The sequence below is a fragment of the Drosophila suzukii genome, chromosome 3, assembly GCF_043229965.1.
Source record: "Drosophila suzukii chromosome 3, CBGP_Dsuzu_IsoJpt1.0, whole genome shotgun sequence".
NCBI lineage: Eukaryota > Metazoa > Arthropoda > Insecta > Diptera > Drosophilidae > Drosophila > Drosophila suzukii.
In genome coordinates, this window is record NC_092082.1 from 89152355 (window position 1) to 89170829 (window position 18475).

Below are 18475 nucleotides of genomic sequence, written 5' to 3' on the forward strand. Positions count from 1 at the left end.
TAATTTATAATATTGGCGAAGCTGTATTGCGACATATTAATTTTGTTTACAAGGTTAAAATTTTACAACAGTATAGTTAGTTTGTCCATGCACTTCATTTTAAGCAACTATATCTCTAATTAGTATTAAAACACTTTTTACGTGATCATGTGTGATTTGCGACCATACAAGGCCAGGGAGGTGGGAATGTCCTCCACAAAGAAACTGGCTGGAAACAGAGAAAATGTCTTGTGGAGAAGGTCCAGCAGGGTTCGCTCCACGGTTTCGTCCACCAGTGGACGCAGTGCCTCGAACACATCCTTCCAGTTGTCGTTGAAGAACTGATTGGTACTCTTTTCCACCTCCTTGCTGTGCCCGTTGAAGAGGTTATCCATTCTGGTACGCACTTTGCCGACCTCCAACTTCACCTTCACGGAAGTCACGTTGTAAAAAGTGTAGCCGCCCTTTTCAAAAAGGCGTGTCTTGGTGCTCATCAGTATGTCCAGGTCATCTGTCAGTGCAAATAAATCCGGTTATAAACTACATACATATTATAACAATAATCTTTGCAATTACCTATTTCCATGACTATTTTTCCAGCTCCCTTCAGCGGAACCAGTAAAATGCGTCCTAACATTTTGTAATGACCATCCATTCGCATCGTGGGCAGGTAGATCTTGGTTAGCCAACTAAAGTCTTTTTTGCTGACTCTGAATAATAATAATATATATTAAAAAATTGGTACTTAAGTTAACCATCATATTTGTTTAATCTAGTTTACCGGTTATAAGACTATAATTATAAATTTTAATATAATTAGAGTGTAACAAATTGATTGATTAATGATAAATTATTTTAAACAGTCCTAAATCGCTTTATAAAACTTCTAATTGACACAAGTTTAGTAGCTTAAGTGCATTATTAAATCAGGTAAATAATATGGTTGGGAATTTCTCAGAAAAGATGTTCGCCTATAGGAGCGCAACGACCTCAATCGAGCAACTTTTGATCGATCTTGACAGCTTTGTACTACCGATAGCTACTCACTTGCTCTCCTTGATCACCATTTTGCCAAAGCCGCTGATCAGCATATCGGTGAGATTGGCCGAAATGGTGGCCACATCGCTGTTATCCTGCTTGAAGACCAGTTGATCCTGTCTCATGGGGTCAATGGGTCCAAAGGATTCCTCTATTTCGGGAACGCCTTTAAGAAATATCCAAGTCAGTCAGTTGAGCTTAAGCTATTATATCATATTACCTTTGACCAGCTGGTTCATGAAAGCCTGTATGGAACGTGTTGAGCACTTGGTAAACTCCGGCTCATAAATCTTGCACGACTCAATGTAGGAGGCTGCAAAGAATTTATTATTACATTAAGTTTGTAGCACAGTCATTACAAAAAAAAGCATCACCGGATGTTGAGCTTTCTTTAAAATTATCCCACTTTTATATTCCTTCATTCTATTATTATCTGTTAATTTTTTTGGGCTATCAGTTTAAATATTTAAGTGATTTTAAGTCCGTTAGAATTATATCACTAAATCACCGGTCGAAAGAGTCCCATTAAGCGGGCACAGTGAAAATCTCTGTTCAGTCACACGTACGGCGTAGAACAGCAGTGGTTAAGTTGTCAATAAAAGGACAATCTTGTGTTCCGTGCCGACCGCTGCACTAAATAAAAGTCCTCAGCAGGACTCACGCTTTTCCGTGTAGAATTCAACGCACTGGACTCCTTGGAAGCCGGCATGGAGCAGCATCAGTAAGCCAATTAGGAACATGGTAAAAAGCTGTCGTCACTGTCCGAATCACAGTCGCTATGAGGAGAGTTCCCTAATCGAGTTTGATACGCGCGAGCCACGAATGAGATACAACTCGAAGCGGTGCTAGCTTTTATCTGGACAATATATATAGCCGACGCCCATAACTCGGGTGCAATTGATGAATTGAATCTGGAGCCTCTGGGTAATACCAGAATCGAGGTATTTTCATTTACTCGCTATGCGAAATACAATTTATTCCGTATTTATTGCACGAGAGTACGAGGAAAAAAACACGCAACAAAAAATATGGAACGAACATTTTTGTATAACAATAGAAAGAAAAAAACTACATTTTGATTGCAAAATATTAAATTTTATAGTTAATATTTTAAGAAATGGGTATATTTTCCAAAAACGATCATCTGTAGAACAAGTTCTGAAAACACATATACATTTTTTTTAATTGTATTGTATTTTATATGTTTTTCTTCAGTGTTTTTGCCGTTGTTATGCGACTCTGAAACTGTAGCGACTTACCTTGCCACCGAACCGGTAAGTTAATTTAATATCTAGCTGGAAAATACGCTGACAACTACGGCAGCAAGAATCAATGTTTGAACGAATACTCGTATCATTCTGCTCTCCTCGGATCTGGGCAATCTTAATTGCTACAAGTGGGGTGTAATAAAAAGTTTTAGCTGCCATAATAAAAACATTAAATGGGGCGACGGCAACATCTTTTCAAATGTTTTGTTTAGCAAATAACTAATACAATTATTAGAACTTTGGACTGAACTACTACAATAAGTATAAGTACAAATATCCAACTCTAATAATCGCCTTAATGATTTCAGGGCCTTGAATTGCATTTATTTTTTATCGCTCTGGACATAATCGCAACGGAATTTTTGGAAGACAAACAATTGTGTGAATTTGTGACATTCAAGAAAGCAGGCTGGGGATTCGAGATTATCAAGACTGTTATTTGAATCCGTCTATGCTTGTCAATCAGCGGATATCCGAATGTGCTTTGTTTTTTTTGTTTAAATCACAACTAGTGCACTTTAATATGAGTCTGAGTCGGAATCTCTCAGTCAAAGTAATCATTTTCAGTGAGAGTAATGGGATTGCAATATGAAATTGGGCAATCATGCACTATGGGACCAAAAACTCTCTATGTTGCCAAACCCCAGTTTGCAATGCATCCTTTTCAGATCTGTAGAGTTTATTATCTTCAGTTCCACGTTAAAGCGAATGAAAATCAGTTGAATATTTGAAGTAACCATGTGGAATTGTAAATTTATTATATTTATTCTGCTCGCCGGACTTTTAGCAGCTCAGGCTTGTGAAGTCATCCGTACTTTTGTTATCAAAGGAGAAGTTATTGTAAGCGGGCTACTAAAACTTAACATTTTAATTGGGAATAAACACTTGTATATTTGCGCCGATAGAATTGAAGTAGTACCTGCACGAAATCAAATGTGTTTTTCACATTACATTTATAGGCCGAAAAAAATTAAGTTGAATTTAAAGCGTTTTTTTTAAAGTAATCAGTTCCATAAATGTAAAACATTCCCTTTCTTGCTCCTTACAGTTGTGTGCCTGATTGCAAGGGCTGCAATAAAGGAGTCTGCCAATCGGCTGGGCATTGTGTCTGTTCCATTGGTTACCTCTGAAGCAGAAGACCGGAAATTGTGTGCCCCAATTTGCCAAGGGCTGTCCTATTGGCATTTCCTCAAAGCCCAACAGGTGCAAGTGCAACCAAGGATACGTTCTGAACGACATCACCCAGGAGTGCTACCTACTTTGAAACATACAATAACAATCGCCCCACAGATTTTCAGACCTTGAGTTGTCTGTTTATCGTTTAAAGACATTTTTGAGGAAGTCGATATCACAATTTTGCGAATTCCACCCAATCGGGGGGTTGGGATTCGGGACTGTCAAACATATGTACTTCGAGTTGTTTTACAAAAGTATAGCTGACATCTGGGTGCAAGTGCATTCAACTGACATTACCCTCATCTTAAATGTGTGAGCGAGAGGGATAGTTTAAACACAGCTAGTGGCTTTTTAACAATAAAAGAAACAAGTATCAAAAAAGTTACAACGTTGCGCTTATCGATAAATATACCAAAGAACACATATTTTTCCAACTATGTCATGGCCTTGTAACTATGATTAATATTCATAGTAAATCATGAGTAATATTGTATTTTGTAGCATGTGTTTATATTTTTCTGTTGTGTTTATGGCAACAAGAAATTTTTTTAAGGATGTTGATGTCACAATATTGTGGATATCACCCAAGCGATATTCCAAATTGCCAAATATCTGTTTTACGAATTGTTTAAGCTGACATAGATGACATATTTGTGTAAGTACCCAACTGACATCATCGGGTTCTGAGATGTGTGAGCATGGACTGGGACTAGTCTAAATAAAGCACGTTTGTTTTTTAACAACAAAAGAAACATATAAACGAAAATGTTACAACGTTGCGCTTATCAATATTAAGATTGGAAGGCCTACAATAAATTTATCAAGCAATTATAATAGTTCCCCACATTTTCTAAATGATGTCATGGCCTTGTAACTGTGAACAGTTTATTAAGTTTATTCCTAGCATGTTTTAAATATTTGGAAACTTTTTGGCCTGTTGTTTAACAAATGTTCAGAGTATAAAGATTTGAAAAAAAACTCTATTGTTTTCTTATTTAGTAAACAACAATCAACCTTAATTTATACCCTTGCTATTTTACTTAAGGTAGGAATAGAGACTTTCACGATTTTTTAACTTATATTGTGAAATTGAAAATTTAATTTAAAGTGTTAAAAAAAGAATGCAGTACAGTTTTTTTGGCTCCATTTATTACGTTTGAAGGAAGTCAGGTGACTATATGCTATGGGTGCATGTAATAACAATGAAACTAAACATGGCCGTTATTTCACTGGGTGTTATTTCATGATCTCATATTTTAAACCTTTATCCTGTCATTTAAGAAAGGGTATATATACTTTGCTTGGTCTAAATACTTCCTTTCTTGATTATACTTATTCTGTTACGCTCTCATTTTTCGTTATTCTACATAAAAAATATGGCAAACTAGTTAAAATAGGAACAAAATGATAAGATATGAACAAAAATGTATAGATTATTTATGCAGTATTGGGTTTATTATATTCTATATTCTATATTCTATATTCTATATTCTATATTCTATATTCTACAACTCGTAAAATGTAAAAACACAAAATTGTTCTTTAATGAATTTTTTTCTCTCTTCTTGTAAAGAGCACAACTTTCCTGGTCTTGTGATAAGGAAATAAGCGAATGGCAAGCCTCAGTAGCACTTGGTACAAATCTCGCGGGCTTTGTCTTACTTATTTAAGTTCCTCTGGACTTATCTCAACTACAGTGGTATACTCCTATATCTTGAACTTTCCCAAGGCATTTTATAATTTATTATTGATGAATTGATTTAATCTTTATTAAATCATGTTTCAATAAGCCCACAAAAGGAAAGCCTTGTAAGGAGTACTAATTTTTGTCTTGAAGATAGTATATTTATAAGTTTGTACACCGTATTGAAGTCTGACTGTAATTCCTTATACATGTATATGTGAGTGAAAAAAGTATATGCGAGCAAGAGGCCTTTCCGAATATAATTTCACTGAGGCCCATTTAGTTTAATTTTGTAATCGAGCAGAACTAGTTGAATATTTGAAGCGACCATGAGGATATGTAAACTCGTAATATTTTATCTGCTCTGCGGATTCGTGGCGGCTCAGAAGTGTAATGTCCCACGTAGCGTTGTTGTTAAAGGAGTTCGCACGGTATGCCGATCAACAGGGACTCCGAATACAAATTTAATTTTAATACTTTTGTTTTGCGCCGCTAGCAAAAACTAGATTGCTGCCGGGGCTACAAAAAAGCAAATGGAGCAACCGGACAACAGATATGCGTTCCAAAATGCCGGGTAAATTGTAGAAGTGGCACCTGCTCGAAACCAAATGTGTGTACATGCCGGAAAGGCTATGTCAACCTAAACAAAGAGCCATCGAACTAGTAAGTAATATGACTACCTAATCGATAAGGTAATACGAACCAGTGGACTTTACCGATCTCTAAAAAGGACGAAAGGGACGGCTCCCGAATGTTATTTAAAAATTTAATAACAACCTGTTTTTAAAAAACAATTAGCTTCATGAAATAATGCGCTTTATAGAAGTCATTTGAAAGCCGATAAGAAATTAGTGATTATGGTTCACTTAGAAGAAAACAAAAAAAAGAAGCCTTGGTTGATTAAATGCAAAATCAAAAAACATAACTTTAGACAACAAATTCTCCCATAAAATTATCGTTCTTTGGATAACCAATTTAATTTGGAAAACTATTTGTACATATGTTTTGCTAACAGAAATTTTTCGTAATCCTTAAATCTTTCAGTTGTGTGCCTGAATGCAAGGGCTGTAGTAGAGGAACTTGCCAATCGCCTGGCCGCTGTGTTTGTTCCAACGGTCACAAACTGGACGACAAGACCGGAAACTGTGTGCCCCAATGTCCAAAGGGTTGTGCCAATGGCATTTGCATTTTGCCCAATAATTGCAAGTGCAACCCAGGATACACGATGGATGCCGCCACCCAGAAGTGCCTGCCCACCTGCACTGATAACTGCAAGCAGGCCAATGGCTTCTGTGCGGCGCCCAACCGATGCCAGTGCAATCCAGGTTACATTCCCAAGCCAAACTCCAAGTCGTTTGCGTGTCAACCGGTCTGCAAAAATGGTTGCAAAAATGGAGTTTGTCGCGCTCCCGATGTCTGTGAATGCAATAGATTCTACAGAAAGGATGCCGATAAAAACTGCACCCCGATCTGTGACAGCGAATGTGTAAATGGAGATTGCACGGCTCCGGATGTGTGTACGTGTTGGCCCGAATATACGAAAATTGGCGATAATGTCTGCGTGGCCAATTGTCCGTCGGGGTGCAAGAACGGAGTCTGCGTGAAGCCGAATGTGTGCTCCTGCAACGCAGGATACACCATGCAGGAAGGTGTCTGCAGCCCAGTTTGCGAGGATGGATGTGAAAACGGATTCTGTGTGGCGCCCGGCGAGTGTTCCTGCAACGAGGGATATGCCAAGTCGGGGAAAAAGTGTTTACCAGTTTGCAAAGCTGGTTGCAAGAACGGATCTTGTGTCTCGCCCGGAAAGTGCTCCTGTGATGCAGGATACAGCAAGGAAACCGAGAGCAGTTGTGCGCCAGTTTGCTCTAAAGAATGTGAGAACGGATTTTGTGCTTCTCCTGAAAAGTGTTCATGCAACAATGGATACGCAATGGATGGTGAGAACAAATGTGTCCCTGTCTGCACAGGTGGATGTGAGAACGGATTTTGCGCTTCTCCTGAAAAGTGTTCCTGCAACAATGGATACGTAATGGATAGTGAGAACAAGTGTGTCCCTGTTTGCACAGGTGGATGTGAGAACGGATTTTGCGCTTCTCCTGAAAAGTGTTCCTGCAACAATGGATACATAATGGATGGTGAGAACAAGTGTGTCCCTGTTTGCACAGGTGGATGTGAGAACGGATTTTGCGCTTCTCCTGAAAAGTGTTCCTGCAACAGTGGATACGTTATGGAAAATGAGAACAAGTGTGTCCCTGTCTGCACAGGTGGATGTGAGAACGGATTCTGTGCATCTCCTGAAAAGTGTTCTTGCAATACCGGATATCTCATGGATAGTGAGAACAAGTGTGTCCCTGTCTGCACAAGTGGATGTGAGAACGGATTTTGCGCTTCTCCTGAAAAGTGTTCCTGCAATACAGGATATCTTATGGATAGTGAGAACAAGTGTATCCCTGTCTGCACAGGTGGATGTGAGAACGGATTTTGCGCTTCTCCTGAAAAGTGTTCATGCAACAATGGATATCTTATGAACAGTGAGAACAAGTGTGTCCCTGTCTGCACAGGTGGATGTGAGAACGGATTCTGTGCATCTCCTGAAAAGTGTTCCTGCAATACCGGATACCTTATGGATAGTGAGAACAACTGTGTCCCTGTCTGCACAGGTGGATGTGAGAACGGGATTTGTGCTTCTCCTGAAAAGTGTTCCTGCAATACCGGATACCTTATGGATAGTGAGAACAAGTGTGTCCCTGTCTGCACAGGTGGATGTGAGAACGGGATTTGTGCTTCTCCTGAAAAGTGTTCATGCAACAATGGATACCTTATGGATAGTGAGAACAAGTGTGTCCCTGTCTGCACAGGTGGATGTGAGAACGGGATTTGTGCTTCTCCTGAAAAGTGTTCCTGCAATACTGGATACCTTATGGATAGTGAGAACAAGTGTGTCCCTGTCTGCACAGGTGGATGTGAGAACGGATTCTGTGCATCTCCTGAAAAGTGTTCTTGCAATACCGGATATCTCATGGATAGTGAGAACAAGTGTGTCCCTGTCTGCACAGGTGGATGTGAGAACGGATTTTGCGCTTCTCCTGAAAAGTGTTCCTGCAACAGTGGATACGTAAAGAAAAATGAGAAGTGTGTCCCTGTCTGCACAGGTGGATGTGAGAACGGATTCTGTGCATCTCCTGAAAAGTGTTCCTGTAACGAAGGATACCGCAAGGAAACGGAGATCAGTTGTGCACCAATTTGCTCGAGTGGATGTGAGAACGGATTTTGTGCTTATCCTGAAAAGTGTTCCTGCAATACAGGGTACATAATGGATAGTGAGAGCAGGTGTGTTCCAGTTTGCCCAGGTGGATGTGAGAGTGGATACTGTGCTTCTCCTGACAAGTGTTCCTGCTATGAAGGATTCAGCAAGGAAACTGAAAACAGCTGTGCTCCAGTTTGCAAAAATGAATGTGGAAACGGGGTTTGCATTTCTCCAGGAGTTTGCAAGTGCGATGAGGGCTTTATTTTTTCAGAAGAATCGGATACATGCCTGGCTGAAAAGAAATTGTTAACAGACTTAGATTGCGATCAGACTTGCCGGAACGGAACCTGCCTGGAAGGAATATGCACGTGTGAGGATAATTACAAGCTGCATCAAGACAGGGATGATAATCAAAGTCTTCTCTGCCTCCCGATTTGCGACCCCGAGTGCATCAACGGATACTGTGAATCCCCAGGGACGTGTGCATGTTTTGATAACGAAAGTCTGCAAGATGGTTATCGTTGCCAATCTGTGAAGCCTTTCGATGACAAGCTGTCGTCTAAGCCCAATGGAAATACAATAAGACATTTGAAATCAATTTTTATTACTATTGCTTTGGTAGCTCTCATTTTGGCCGTGATGATCGCAATGCTAATGATGCACATCTTCAAGAAACGCTCCTATTACGTGGGCAAAAACGGTATGCTACAATTTATATAAAGATGTTTCATAATTTGATGATTTTGTTTTTATATGTAGAACAACAACTTGGCGTCTACTTCTCTCCCAAAAGAGCGGATATAATTCGAGCCTGATCTTCATTTACAATTCAGCAATGTACTCATTACTTTTTAAAGGTTTTATAAGAATATATAAGTGCAAATCAGTTTTTGATTTTATTTTTTTTAAACAATTTTACAACTGTGGGGTAATTTCTGATGGCATTATGTGGGTGAGCTTTAGTTTACATCCCTCAACTGTTCCTTTTACCAAGTGCTTCCTTTGGACCATATAGTTGCTGAGGTGTTGGAATGTCCTCAACGAAAAAGTTGGCTGGAATTAGGTGGAAAACCGTGGACATTACGTCATAGAGGATATTTTCGACCGTCCCAACGATAAGGGGTTTTAGGGCTTCGTAGAAATCGCGCCAGTTCTCGTTAAAGAATTGGTTGGTACTGCGCTCGACCTCCTTGCTGCGTCCATTGAAAAGGTTGTCTAGGTAGGATCTGACCTTTGTCAGATTAAGTTGAACGCGTACCGAAGTCACATTGTCGAAGGTAAAGCCACCCTTTTCATACAGACGGGTTTTTGTGAGAAGCAAAATGTCAAGATCATCTGAGGGAATCAGAACGTGTTGGTATTATATCATTATTTTAATTTCAAAGTTATGTTACCGATTTCGATGAATATTTTGCCAGAGCCACTAAGCGGTATAAGTAGTATTCGTCCAGCCATTTCATACTTGCCATCCAGTCTCATTTTCGGCAGAAATATTTTGGTCTGCCAGCTAAAGTCTTTCTTGCTGACACTGTATAGAAAATTCAGGATAATTACTTATATAATAAAAGACAAAAAAAAAAGAAAACAAAACCACAAAGCTCTCTTTAAAATTAACATACTTTGCAAAAGGGCAAAAAACACAAATAAGACAGGACAGTTTATAGTTCAAAATAATTTAAAGTCTTACGTTCATTAAAGTTGTAAAACATATTTCATCATTAAAAAACTGTACAGCTTAATATTTTAAAAACTAGCACTTATTATCATTATTAAATTTAAATGGAAAAGGTGCTTTTTTCTATGTATAATTTTAATACATATGGTACTAACCGACTCTCCTTGACCTTTGTTTTGGCGAAACCCTTGACCACCAGCTCAGTCAGATTGGCTCTGATAGTGGCCACTTCGTTGTTATCCTGCTTGAAGACTATATCCCTCACACGCATGGGATCAAAGGGGCCGAAGCGCTCGACCACCTCTGGGATTCCTATGTTCAGCTGATCGACAAGCTTCTGAATGCTGTTCGTAGAGCACTTGGTGAAGCCGGGCTCGTAAATCCGACAAGATGGCAGAAAGGCAGCTGGGGATTTCATTTGGGTTCACATATTTAGGATTTGGACTGCAGGGATATACACTCACGCTTTTCGGTGTAGTAGGCAACAGCTGAAACCAAGGCCATCTCGTTCAGGCACAAGATTGCAATTAATCCACCCCAAATGACAAACGACCTGCGGCCATGGCGCGTGCTGTTCATGCTGCCGTACTAGCAAGAGTCTAATAATTAAGTAGTTAGGTATCTAAGTATCCAAGTATCTGTATCTGCCACTGTGACAGCCGCTGCTCAGGCACATCAAACGGTGTCACGCTGTGGAACCGACTAGCCGGCGGCTGGCTGTGGGCCGGCGTTTTATTCTCAACTGCCAAGATCCGAGATTCAAGATCCGAGATTCAAAATCCGACATCCGAGCTCTCAAATATGGTAACGACTTACAGCAACTTAATGATGCCGGGGCCAAATGCGACTCATTTTGCTTAATTTAATAATATTTTATTTCACGTATTTCCTGACTTAATAGCGATTATACAAATTATTCTGTTTGTAGATGTAGAGACAAAAAAGTTCACCAAAAATATGGTTTGGTTGGTATAAATACTTTAACGAAGTATTTTTTATATCGAATTCCCGAGCGGAAAATATTTAAAAGTTATTTATTCATATATTCAGTATATTGAATTAGATGGTATCTTTAAATAATGGTTTAATAACAAGTAGGATTCCTTTTTTCACCATACGTATTTATTAGTTTATGCGGCATAATCGACTACACTTTTCCAAACTTATTATTATTAACATCCTATTTAATATTAATATGCATAAAGATCACAAGAACATATTTAAAATATCATTTTAAGCACAGGTAAGCTTCCTTCTGTAAATGTTTTAATGGAAGTCTTTGATCAAGTAGGTGGCTGGCACATAGATGAACGTCTTCTTGAATCGATCCAAAAGCACTCCGCTAACAGTTTGCTCAACGGCGGGACGTAGAACCTCGTAGAAATCGCGCCAGTTTTCGTTGAATAGAGTGTGGGCGGTATCCTCCAGATCCTTGTTGCCACCAAAAAGATTTTCCAACTTGATGCGGAACTGTTTAATCTCGCGGAACGAGACCTTAACACTTTGCACATCCGCGAAAACGCCGTCCGCAGTGGTCAGTGGTTTGACGGCCAATTCCAGATATATAAGAGCATTTTCTGTATTGAACCGATATTAAGACAAGAACTCCCTGAAAAAATCATTGATTTCTTACCAGCCTCGAAATAACCATTGCCATGACCATTTAGATTAAGGGCCACCACATGTCCTTTGACTTTGTACTGGAAATTAAAACGTAGTTTGGGAACGCTGATCAAAGCCTTGGCCACGTAGTGACTTTGATCCCAGCTGAGGAGTTTATATAATACAATAAGGAAAAGTTATCGTAACATATTTCAGCTATCACCTGGATTCCTTAACGACAGCTTGGCCAGCACCTGCCACATAGACCTCTTTCAGATCGGCATTTAAGGCTATAGCCCTGTTGGCATCCTGCGCGAACTTAACTCTCTTTATGTAGAGGGGATCGAAGGACCCCACGGCATTGTTGCCAGGAATTCCATCCTTCCACTGACGGAAGAAAGTCTGGAAATTGCTGGTCAGGCAGGCATTTAAGCTGGGATCGCCCACAATGCATGGAGTTAAGAAGTCGGCTGAAAGTAATATATTAAAAATATTTAATATTCGAAATGTAACTTCTGTTATTTTTTTTTAAATGAAAAGTGTTAAAAGAACTTTCTTCTTTTCTTACGTTTCTCGGCCAGATATTTAGCACCTTCAGCTGCCGCCAGAAGGACTGAAAAAAGGCTCAGGAACTTGGATACTTTTATAAGCATATCGCTGTTATTATTTCCAAATTTGATGACTAGAACTGTTTGCTTTGAGTTCACTGATTAAAATGACGATTCTGTTCGGTCTCCGTTAATTTTATTCGAAACGAACTGCTTAAATGTACAACTTTTAAAATCATTTCTTTGTTTGGCTGTTTTATATATATTTAGTTTATTTATTCCTGCTCTGTTTTCGGTACAATTAGTAAGTAAACGAGTTTGTCAGCATTAGACCTGTTGTGGTCGTACAGGGTGCCTAAATCATTCGAGTCATCTGATACGAAACCCTAGCCCGAAAATGCATTAAACTTGGCTTATATTACTTAGCCTTTGCCTCGGCGCCGACTCCATTTCCAGTTGTAAGAAGCTAAAGTCCACAACAGCTGTCTTTGTATTCATACATATATTTAGACACTAATCTACATATTCTAGCCGGCGATTGTCTCACTTTCGCTGGAGTTGAACTGGTTCTACGAGACCATTAAAAATTCTCAGATCACTGTGACGATTGCCAACCGAATGCTGACGGATTTATGAGGTTCTAAAGATCTCCTTTGAGAAAATGTTTTTAAATAAATCATAGACAGTACCTCTGCAAAGTACTTTTGCATAGATCCATACTTTAGTGAGGAAAAGAAGCCAAACGAATGTACGTATTTATCTGCATGCAACCATGACCAAGGTCTGCGGTTCTTGGGTTAACGAACTCGTGGTTTTGTGTCTACTTGATATAAATGACTACACGGAAAACAAATGAATTATTTATAAAGCTAAATTTGGTAATCTTGAATTTACATTTTTTCTTCATACTCAAACAAAGAGTCATAGATATATAATTAATGGTTAACTTTACAATTGATTTCAATTTTTTGTGTATATGTGTATACCGTTGTCCTAAATTTTTGTGAGTGTACAAATATTCGATTTTAGCTGTATAAACTTCATAAAATCAAAAATCCCCCTTAAGTGTTCAAATAAATTAAATTATCTAATGTGGGTGGACAATTGAAGTTGTTTTGATTGTGGTTTGCGCTTTGTGTTAATTATATTGGGAGATTTCCTATTTTGTTTTTTATTAAACCTTACTTTACTGGTTGTATTGGGAAAAAGAGACAATATTATAAATAGGTTTGTTTTTGTTTTTTTAAATCTTTTTTATATATATTTAAAAACTTATCAAGTATCTTATATATTACTAAATAAACTCATAATAAATCTCAAGAAAACTAGCAAGAAATCATCGCCTATTTTTGGCACGTCTTTGACGTAATAACAGCAACCAGTTTTCTTAGCCAAAGCGTTGACTAGGTCAGTATACCAGCATTTAAGTTTTTTATTGCTTTCTTTTCCTTACCTTAAGTGTGAATTTTGACAGGCCAGGAGAAATGGCCAAATCCGCTGTCAAATTGCTTGTTGTGGTTGCAGATTGTTATTGGTTATTGCATTTAGCTGCAAACAAGGTGTCTGACCAGGTAAATGCAGTCGATTAGCAGCTGAGGGGGAATTGCCTTGCATAATTGGAATGCCTAACAAGTGCAGCACTTCCGCACCTTTCAAGACTGGCATTTTGTTCTTTTCTGGATTGTGGTTACAGTGATGCTGAAGGTACTTCTAAATCTAAAAAATGTATCAAGAAGGTTATCTTTAAAAAAAAAGATTCTCAATATTTCTGAAATAAAATTTATGGAGGAAGGGTTCCAACGATAGGTTCTTGAAGTTCTTCTGAAGACAACATGAAATATAAATGATAAATTAAAAAATCCTTTCTAATAGATTTCAAACTGTTTAGTTGAATATTATTCAGTATTTTAAAGAATAATTAATCTTTGGATATTTAATTTATATTTTACATTTAAGTGTACCTAGATAAAGTATGAATGAATAAAGGTACCTAGCTCTCATCACTGGTGGTTCTCTAATCTCATTGCGTATGCGTGAGTGGTGCGATCTGGAAGCATAAATTGCTGGCCAAGAATTCGAGTAGACGACGTTAACAACCTGATTGGAAATTACCTGTAGAGGTGAGTGAGTGGGTATATCGTTCATGTACTGTACTCACGCCCAGCTGGCTGCCGACCGCTTTCGATTTCTATGCTGCATTCCAAGCCAAGTTGAATCGGTTCTCGGATCGGATCGCTACGGATTGGAATGAGAGTTCGGGTCTCGGTTTCGTTTTCAGATCGCAGCTGATCGCCAGATCCAGAGACTTCGGCTCGACTTCAGCTCGAAGCTTTATTTTCTGCCATGGTTTTCTGTTCCCCCTCTTAGCCCGCTTTTGCAAAATGTTGGTTGTGGTATAAAAAGCGTTGCACGCCCTGATTTTCTTTTGAGTTTGTCGTTTCGATTCGCAGAGTCTCGAGTGCAAGTGCAGAGCGTATTTTCCATTTTGGCAGTGCATTACCCATTGAGAGATTGGTGAAAACGGTTCGACATTGATTGTTTGGTTCTAAACGTTGGCAGAATGATGAAATTGGTAAGATGCAGCAAGGTCGTTTAAAGAGTGTGTGACATCGCAAAAGACTCGAAATTCATATTGACATGCAAAAGGTGCTTTGAGAATTTGCGCAGTGAATATTTAGAATGCAATTTAGCCAACCGGTTTGATCAGATCACCAGTGTCTATGATAAAAAGTAACTTAATTGCTGGTTTATTAGTCAGCCATGTCCTTGAGTGAATGTTAGCGCAGTGATAATCAGAGCAACTAATTAGGGTACTTAACCCAAAGTTAAGTTCAGTGGTAATTGCAGCTTTTACAACTTGCTGTGTAAGATATGCAAATGATTTGGGTCTTTGTTCAAAGCCTTTGTTTATTGTTTTGCAGGCATTGAGCTCGGTGCTTTTGCTGCTGGCGGCCCACTGTGCGTATGCGCAACATCAGGACTACACCACTCCGGTGCCCATTCTCAAGCAGATCGACAAGCACAACGACGATGGATCCTATACATATGGCTACGAGGCGGCGGACAAGAGCTTCAAGATCGAGACCAAGTACGCCAATGGAGAGGTCTATGGAAAGTACGGCTATGTGGATGACCAGGGGAAAGTCAGGGAGATTGAGTATGGGGCCAGCAAGCGTGGTTTTGAGCCCGCTGGCAGCCACATCAATGTGCCACCTCCAACCCTGACCAACAGTAATCCCTACCCCTTGGGACCCAACGAACTGGACGATGGGCAGTATCGCGAGGATCCGGCTGTGTACTACAAGGATCAGAAGTTCAATCGTCCCCTCTCGCCTGCCAGTAAATTCAGTTTGAACGACTTTGGACGTGGCCAGCAGCAGCAGCAGTCCTATGCCCCGCCCCCTCAGCAGCCCGCCCCCCAAAGGCCCTACTATAATCCCACACCCCAGTACTATAATCCCCCTGCCCCGCAGCCCCGTTACTATCAGCCTCCGGCCCAGAACTACTACAATCCCCAGCAGCAACAACCTTACAGAGGCTTGCCCGAGCAACATCATCCTTCTCTGAGGAACCTCAACCTCTACACGGGCTCCTATAGCATCGACTATACGGGAAGGAAGTAGGAAGGACCTTTGGATGGGGGGATCACCTTAGAGTTGGGCCACAGAGTCAGCGACTGAAGTGTCCGAGGACAATGTCAACTTGTTACTGCCAAAAAAATCAGTCACTCCGCACACCCCACATATATCTATTAATGTACACTGTTTATATATGTTCTTGTATGTGTGTAATAAATCGAGTTTCGAGACCTGAAGAGTTTACAGAGAAAGCAAAAGTCTTATAACATTGGTTTGGGTCTGTTAAAAATTATATTGTCCAGATAATATATGGAGCCTAATGGGGTTAATGAAGTGATTAATGTTAATAATGAAAAGGCAATCATCAATCTTTTTCTCTTGCTCCCCAATTGTTCTCAGTGCCCAGAAGTATTTCAAATATCTGTTTTGGCATTCAATTTGGCCAACTACCAGGTTCCGCTTCAATTAAGCCGCCCCGCAACTGAAATTGTAGCCAAATCAAGCCGAATGAAATAAAGGCAAAGGCCCAGCAAGTGGCCAATAATCGTTTGGCCATTACGTCAACACAGAATGATCGGGCAAAACCGAAAAAAAACTGTAGCCGATTCAGATAGAAAACCGAAGTGGATTTGCCGTTGACTGGAATTTGGTGCACTTATGCAATGTGCTGGCCCAAACCACTTTCAAATGCACTGCCACCAACGACCGACCGACCAGTTGGCCATAAGCTATTATAGCCTATAAGCATGGTCTATGGTCTATGGTCTATGTACTGGGTGCTGGGTGCTGGAACCACTGCCTTTGTCTTTTGGGTGTGTGGACTGCGAGTACTGGGAGGCAGTGGTTACAGGCTTGTGGGATAATTGGAAGTCACCCGCCGAACAAAAGGCAGACAGAGAGGTTAAGTCATTGAGGTACTTATCTGTTCGTTAGCTTTAATGGGCTTTTAATTATGTAATTTAATTGAATATAGATCAGATTTACTATAGGTTTTTGATTTAATTAAATATTGTGATCGACAGTTTCTTGAAAATGTAAGAAAAATGTTAGGAAATCTTGATGATTGTTTTAAGGAGAACTAAAATAATATTATTAACAATTTGTTCCTTTTCAAGGACTACTTAAAATAGACTAATGTAAATCAAAGTTTTTCAGTTTTTTTTACAAGTCTTCTGATATTTTCTTCCCACTGTGCTAGTTGGCCAAGTCAAAAATGTAAAACGTTTTGCCAGCAGCACCAACGAAGAATCAAGTCCAGACTGCACCTCTTATAAAGCAGTTCACAAACACACATTGCAAGTTTGAAATTATTTGTATATTTTCAGCATTTATATAATTTTGCAGAGCAAAACTGCGAAACTGGTCTGCCTGGGCGTTGGCATGACTCAAGAATTTCCTGAAAAATTGTCTGCTTTGTTATGGCTGAACTATGAACAGCTGCTGCATTTACTACATTTACTACATTTTCAGCAGCAGCTGAGGAGGCAAAACAACCGTGAGAATGGGATTGTTATGGTCGCCATTCAAAAATGCGTTGGCGTGCCATAAGTCGAGTCCTTTCCGATTCTCCAATTCCTTCTGCACTTCTTTGCAATTGAACTGAATACCTTTATGGCTTCTGTAGAAATGTAAAAGGTTCCTTTTTTAAGCTGAAAAATAAACATGGGTGGCAAAAATAAATAGATAAAATATTATTGTAGCAACTTAAACAAGAATAACTTAAGTAGTTGAAAGAAAATGTAAGTTAAAAACTGGAAAACAAAGAATATTCGAGAAAAACGGCAAGTTGCCAGGCGACTTTTTAGCTTTTCTCTATTCTTACATATATACTAAATTACTAAATCACTAAACCTTTAATGCGAACTCGTGGTTCATTATATATCAAGAAAAGTTAGTATATTACTTAAGAGTATTTCAAATTCGATTGGCATTTTCAGATTTATTTTCGCGAACTCTTTCGACCTTGATCATGCCAATGCGTCTACGCATGCGCGCAAGTTCAGGTGCACGCCCATTCGCCCCCCAGTCCGCTTCCCACGAGTAAAAACTAGTCTTTAATGTGATATATTCAAGAGAAAAAGGCAGACAGGCAAAATAACAATCGCACGCACTTGAAGACTGGAAATCGCCCTGCGTCATGGGCGGCACTTGAAGGAGGCATACAGTACCAGAAAGGGGGTCTCGGGAATGGGAGATAACAGTTGACTGTTTCCTGGTCTGGTATGTGGTGCAGGGGCTAACCAGTTTTGAACCTAACTGAACTGAACTATCACCATCCCGCTGCGGGTTGCATTTCTGCCTTGTCCATGCGGTTTTTCAGCACTAACCGAGTGCTACTCGTGGTGTGTCATTATCTCCAACGGAATTACTACGGCAAGGCCATTTCGAGTGGTTGCAAAAAAATAAAAACCAGGCGAAGGCGTGGAGTGCAGCTAACACTCTCAAAAGTGACACGTTGTCTGGTTCTGATTCCGTCATAAAGTAACATTCTCCGACATGAAACATACGCACTGTTGAACCAGAGACAGAAACATGGCCATAAATTCTTGAAATAGTTCGCAGCCGACTAGCTTGCAAGTATTTTGGGGATTAATGGTTTTTTAAATGATTTATGAATACTGCTATAAGTTTTACTTGACTTGTATTTTTAGTCTTAAAGTACGGCACTAAATTGTTTTTC

General features: G+C 39.5%; 4 protein-coding genes across 4 annotated transcripts; 2 read left to right on the plus strand and 2 right to left on the minus strand.

The window, feature by feature from the left end:
- Positions 1 to 76: 76 nt before the first annotated feature.
- On the minus strand, positions 77 to 10770 carry LOC108016163 (Juvenile hormone binding protein 11). Its single transcript, XM_036819625.3, has 9 exons — positions 10532 to 10770; positions 10223 to 10472; positions 9787 to 9920; positions 9371 to 9727; positions 1679 to 1774; positions 1238 to 1330; positions 1027 to 1183; positions 556 to 689; positions 77 to 490 (listed from the first exon to the last, which is right to left on the minus strand). The coding sequence occupies exons 1-9, from the start codon at positions 10644 to 10646 to the stop codon at positions 138 to 140; spliced, it is 1689 nt and encodes a 562-aa protein (XP_036675520.2). The 5' UTR covers positions 10647 to 10770; the 3' UTR covers positions 77 to 137.
- On the plus strand, positions 5425 to 9278 carry eater. The gene is made up of 4 exons (XM_017082779.4): positions 5425 to 5576; positions 5642 to 5808; positions 6190 to 9092; positions 9152 to 9278. The coding sequence occupies exons 1-4, from the start codon at positions 5475 to 5477 to the stop codon at positions 9205 to 9207; spliced, it is 3228 nt and encodes a 1075-aa protein (XP_016938268.4). The 5' UTR covers positions 5425 to 5474; the 3' UTR covers positions 9208 to 9278.
- Positions 10771 to 11230: 460 nt separating the features above from the next.
- Positions 11231 to 12402, minus strand: LOC108016150 (circadian clock-controlled protein daywake). Its single transcript, XM_017082765.4, has 4 exons — positions 12238 to 12402; positions 11893 to 12139; positions 11701 to 11834; positions 11231 to 11644 (listed from the first exon to the last, which is right to left on the minus strand). Exons 1-4 carry the CDS (start codon positions 12320 to 12322, stop codon positions 11334 to 11336), a joined length of 777 nt encoding a protein of 258 aa, XP_016938254.4. The 5' UTR covers positions 12323 to 12402; the 3' UTR covers positions 11231 to 11333.
- A 2230-nt stretch (positions 12403 to 14632) lies between these two features.
- Positions 14633 to 16052, plus strand: Cpr97Eb (Cuticular protein 97Eb). The gene is made up of 2 exons (XM_036819507.3): positions 14633 to 14789; positions 15139 to 16052. Exons 1-2 carry the CDS (start codon positions 14778 to 14780, stop codon positions 15838 to 15840), a joined length of 714 nt encoding a protein of 237 aa, XP_036675402.1. The 5' UTR covers positions 14633 to 14777; the 3' UTR covers positions 15841 to 16052.
- The last annotated feature ends 2423 nt before the right edge of the window (positions 16053 to 18475 follow it).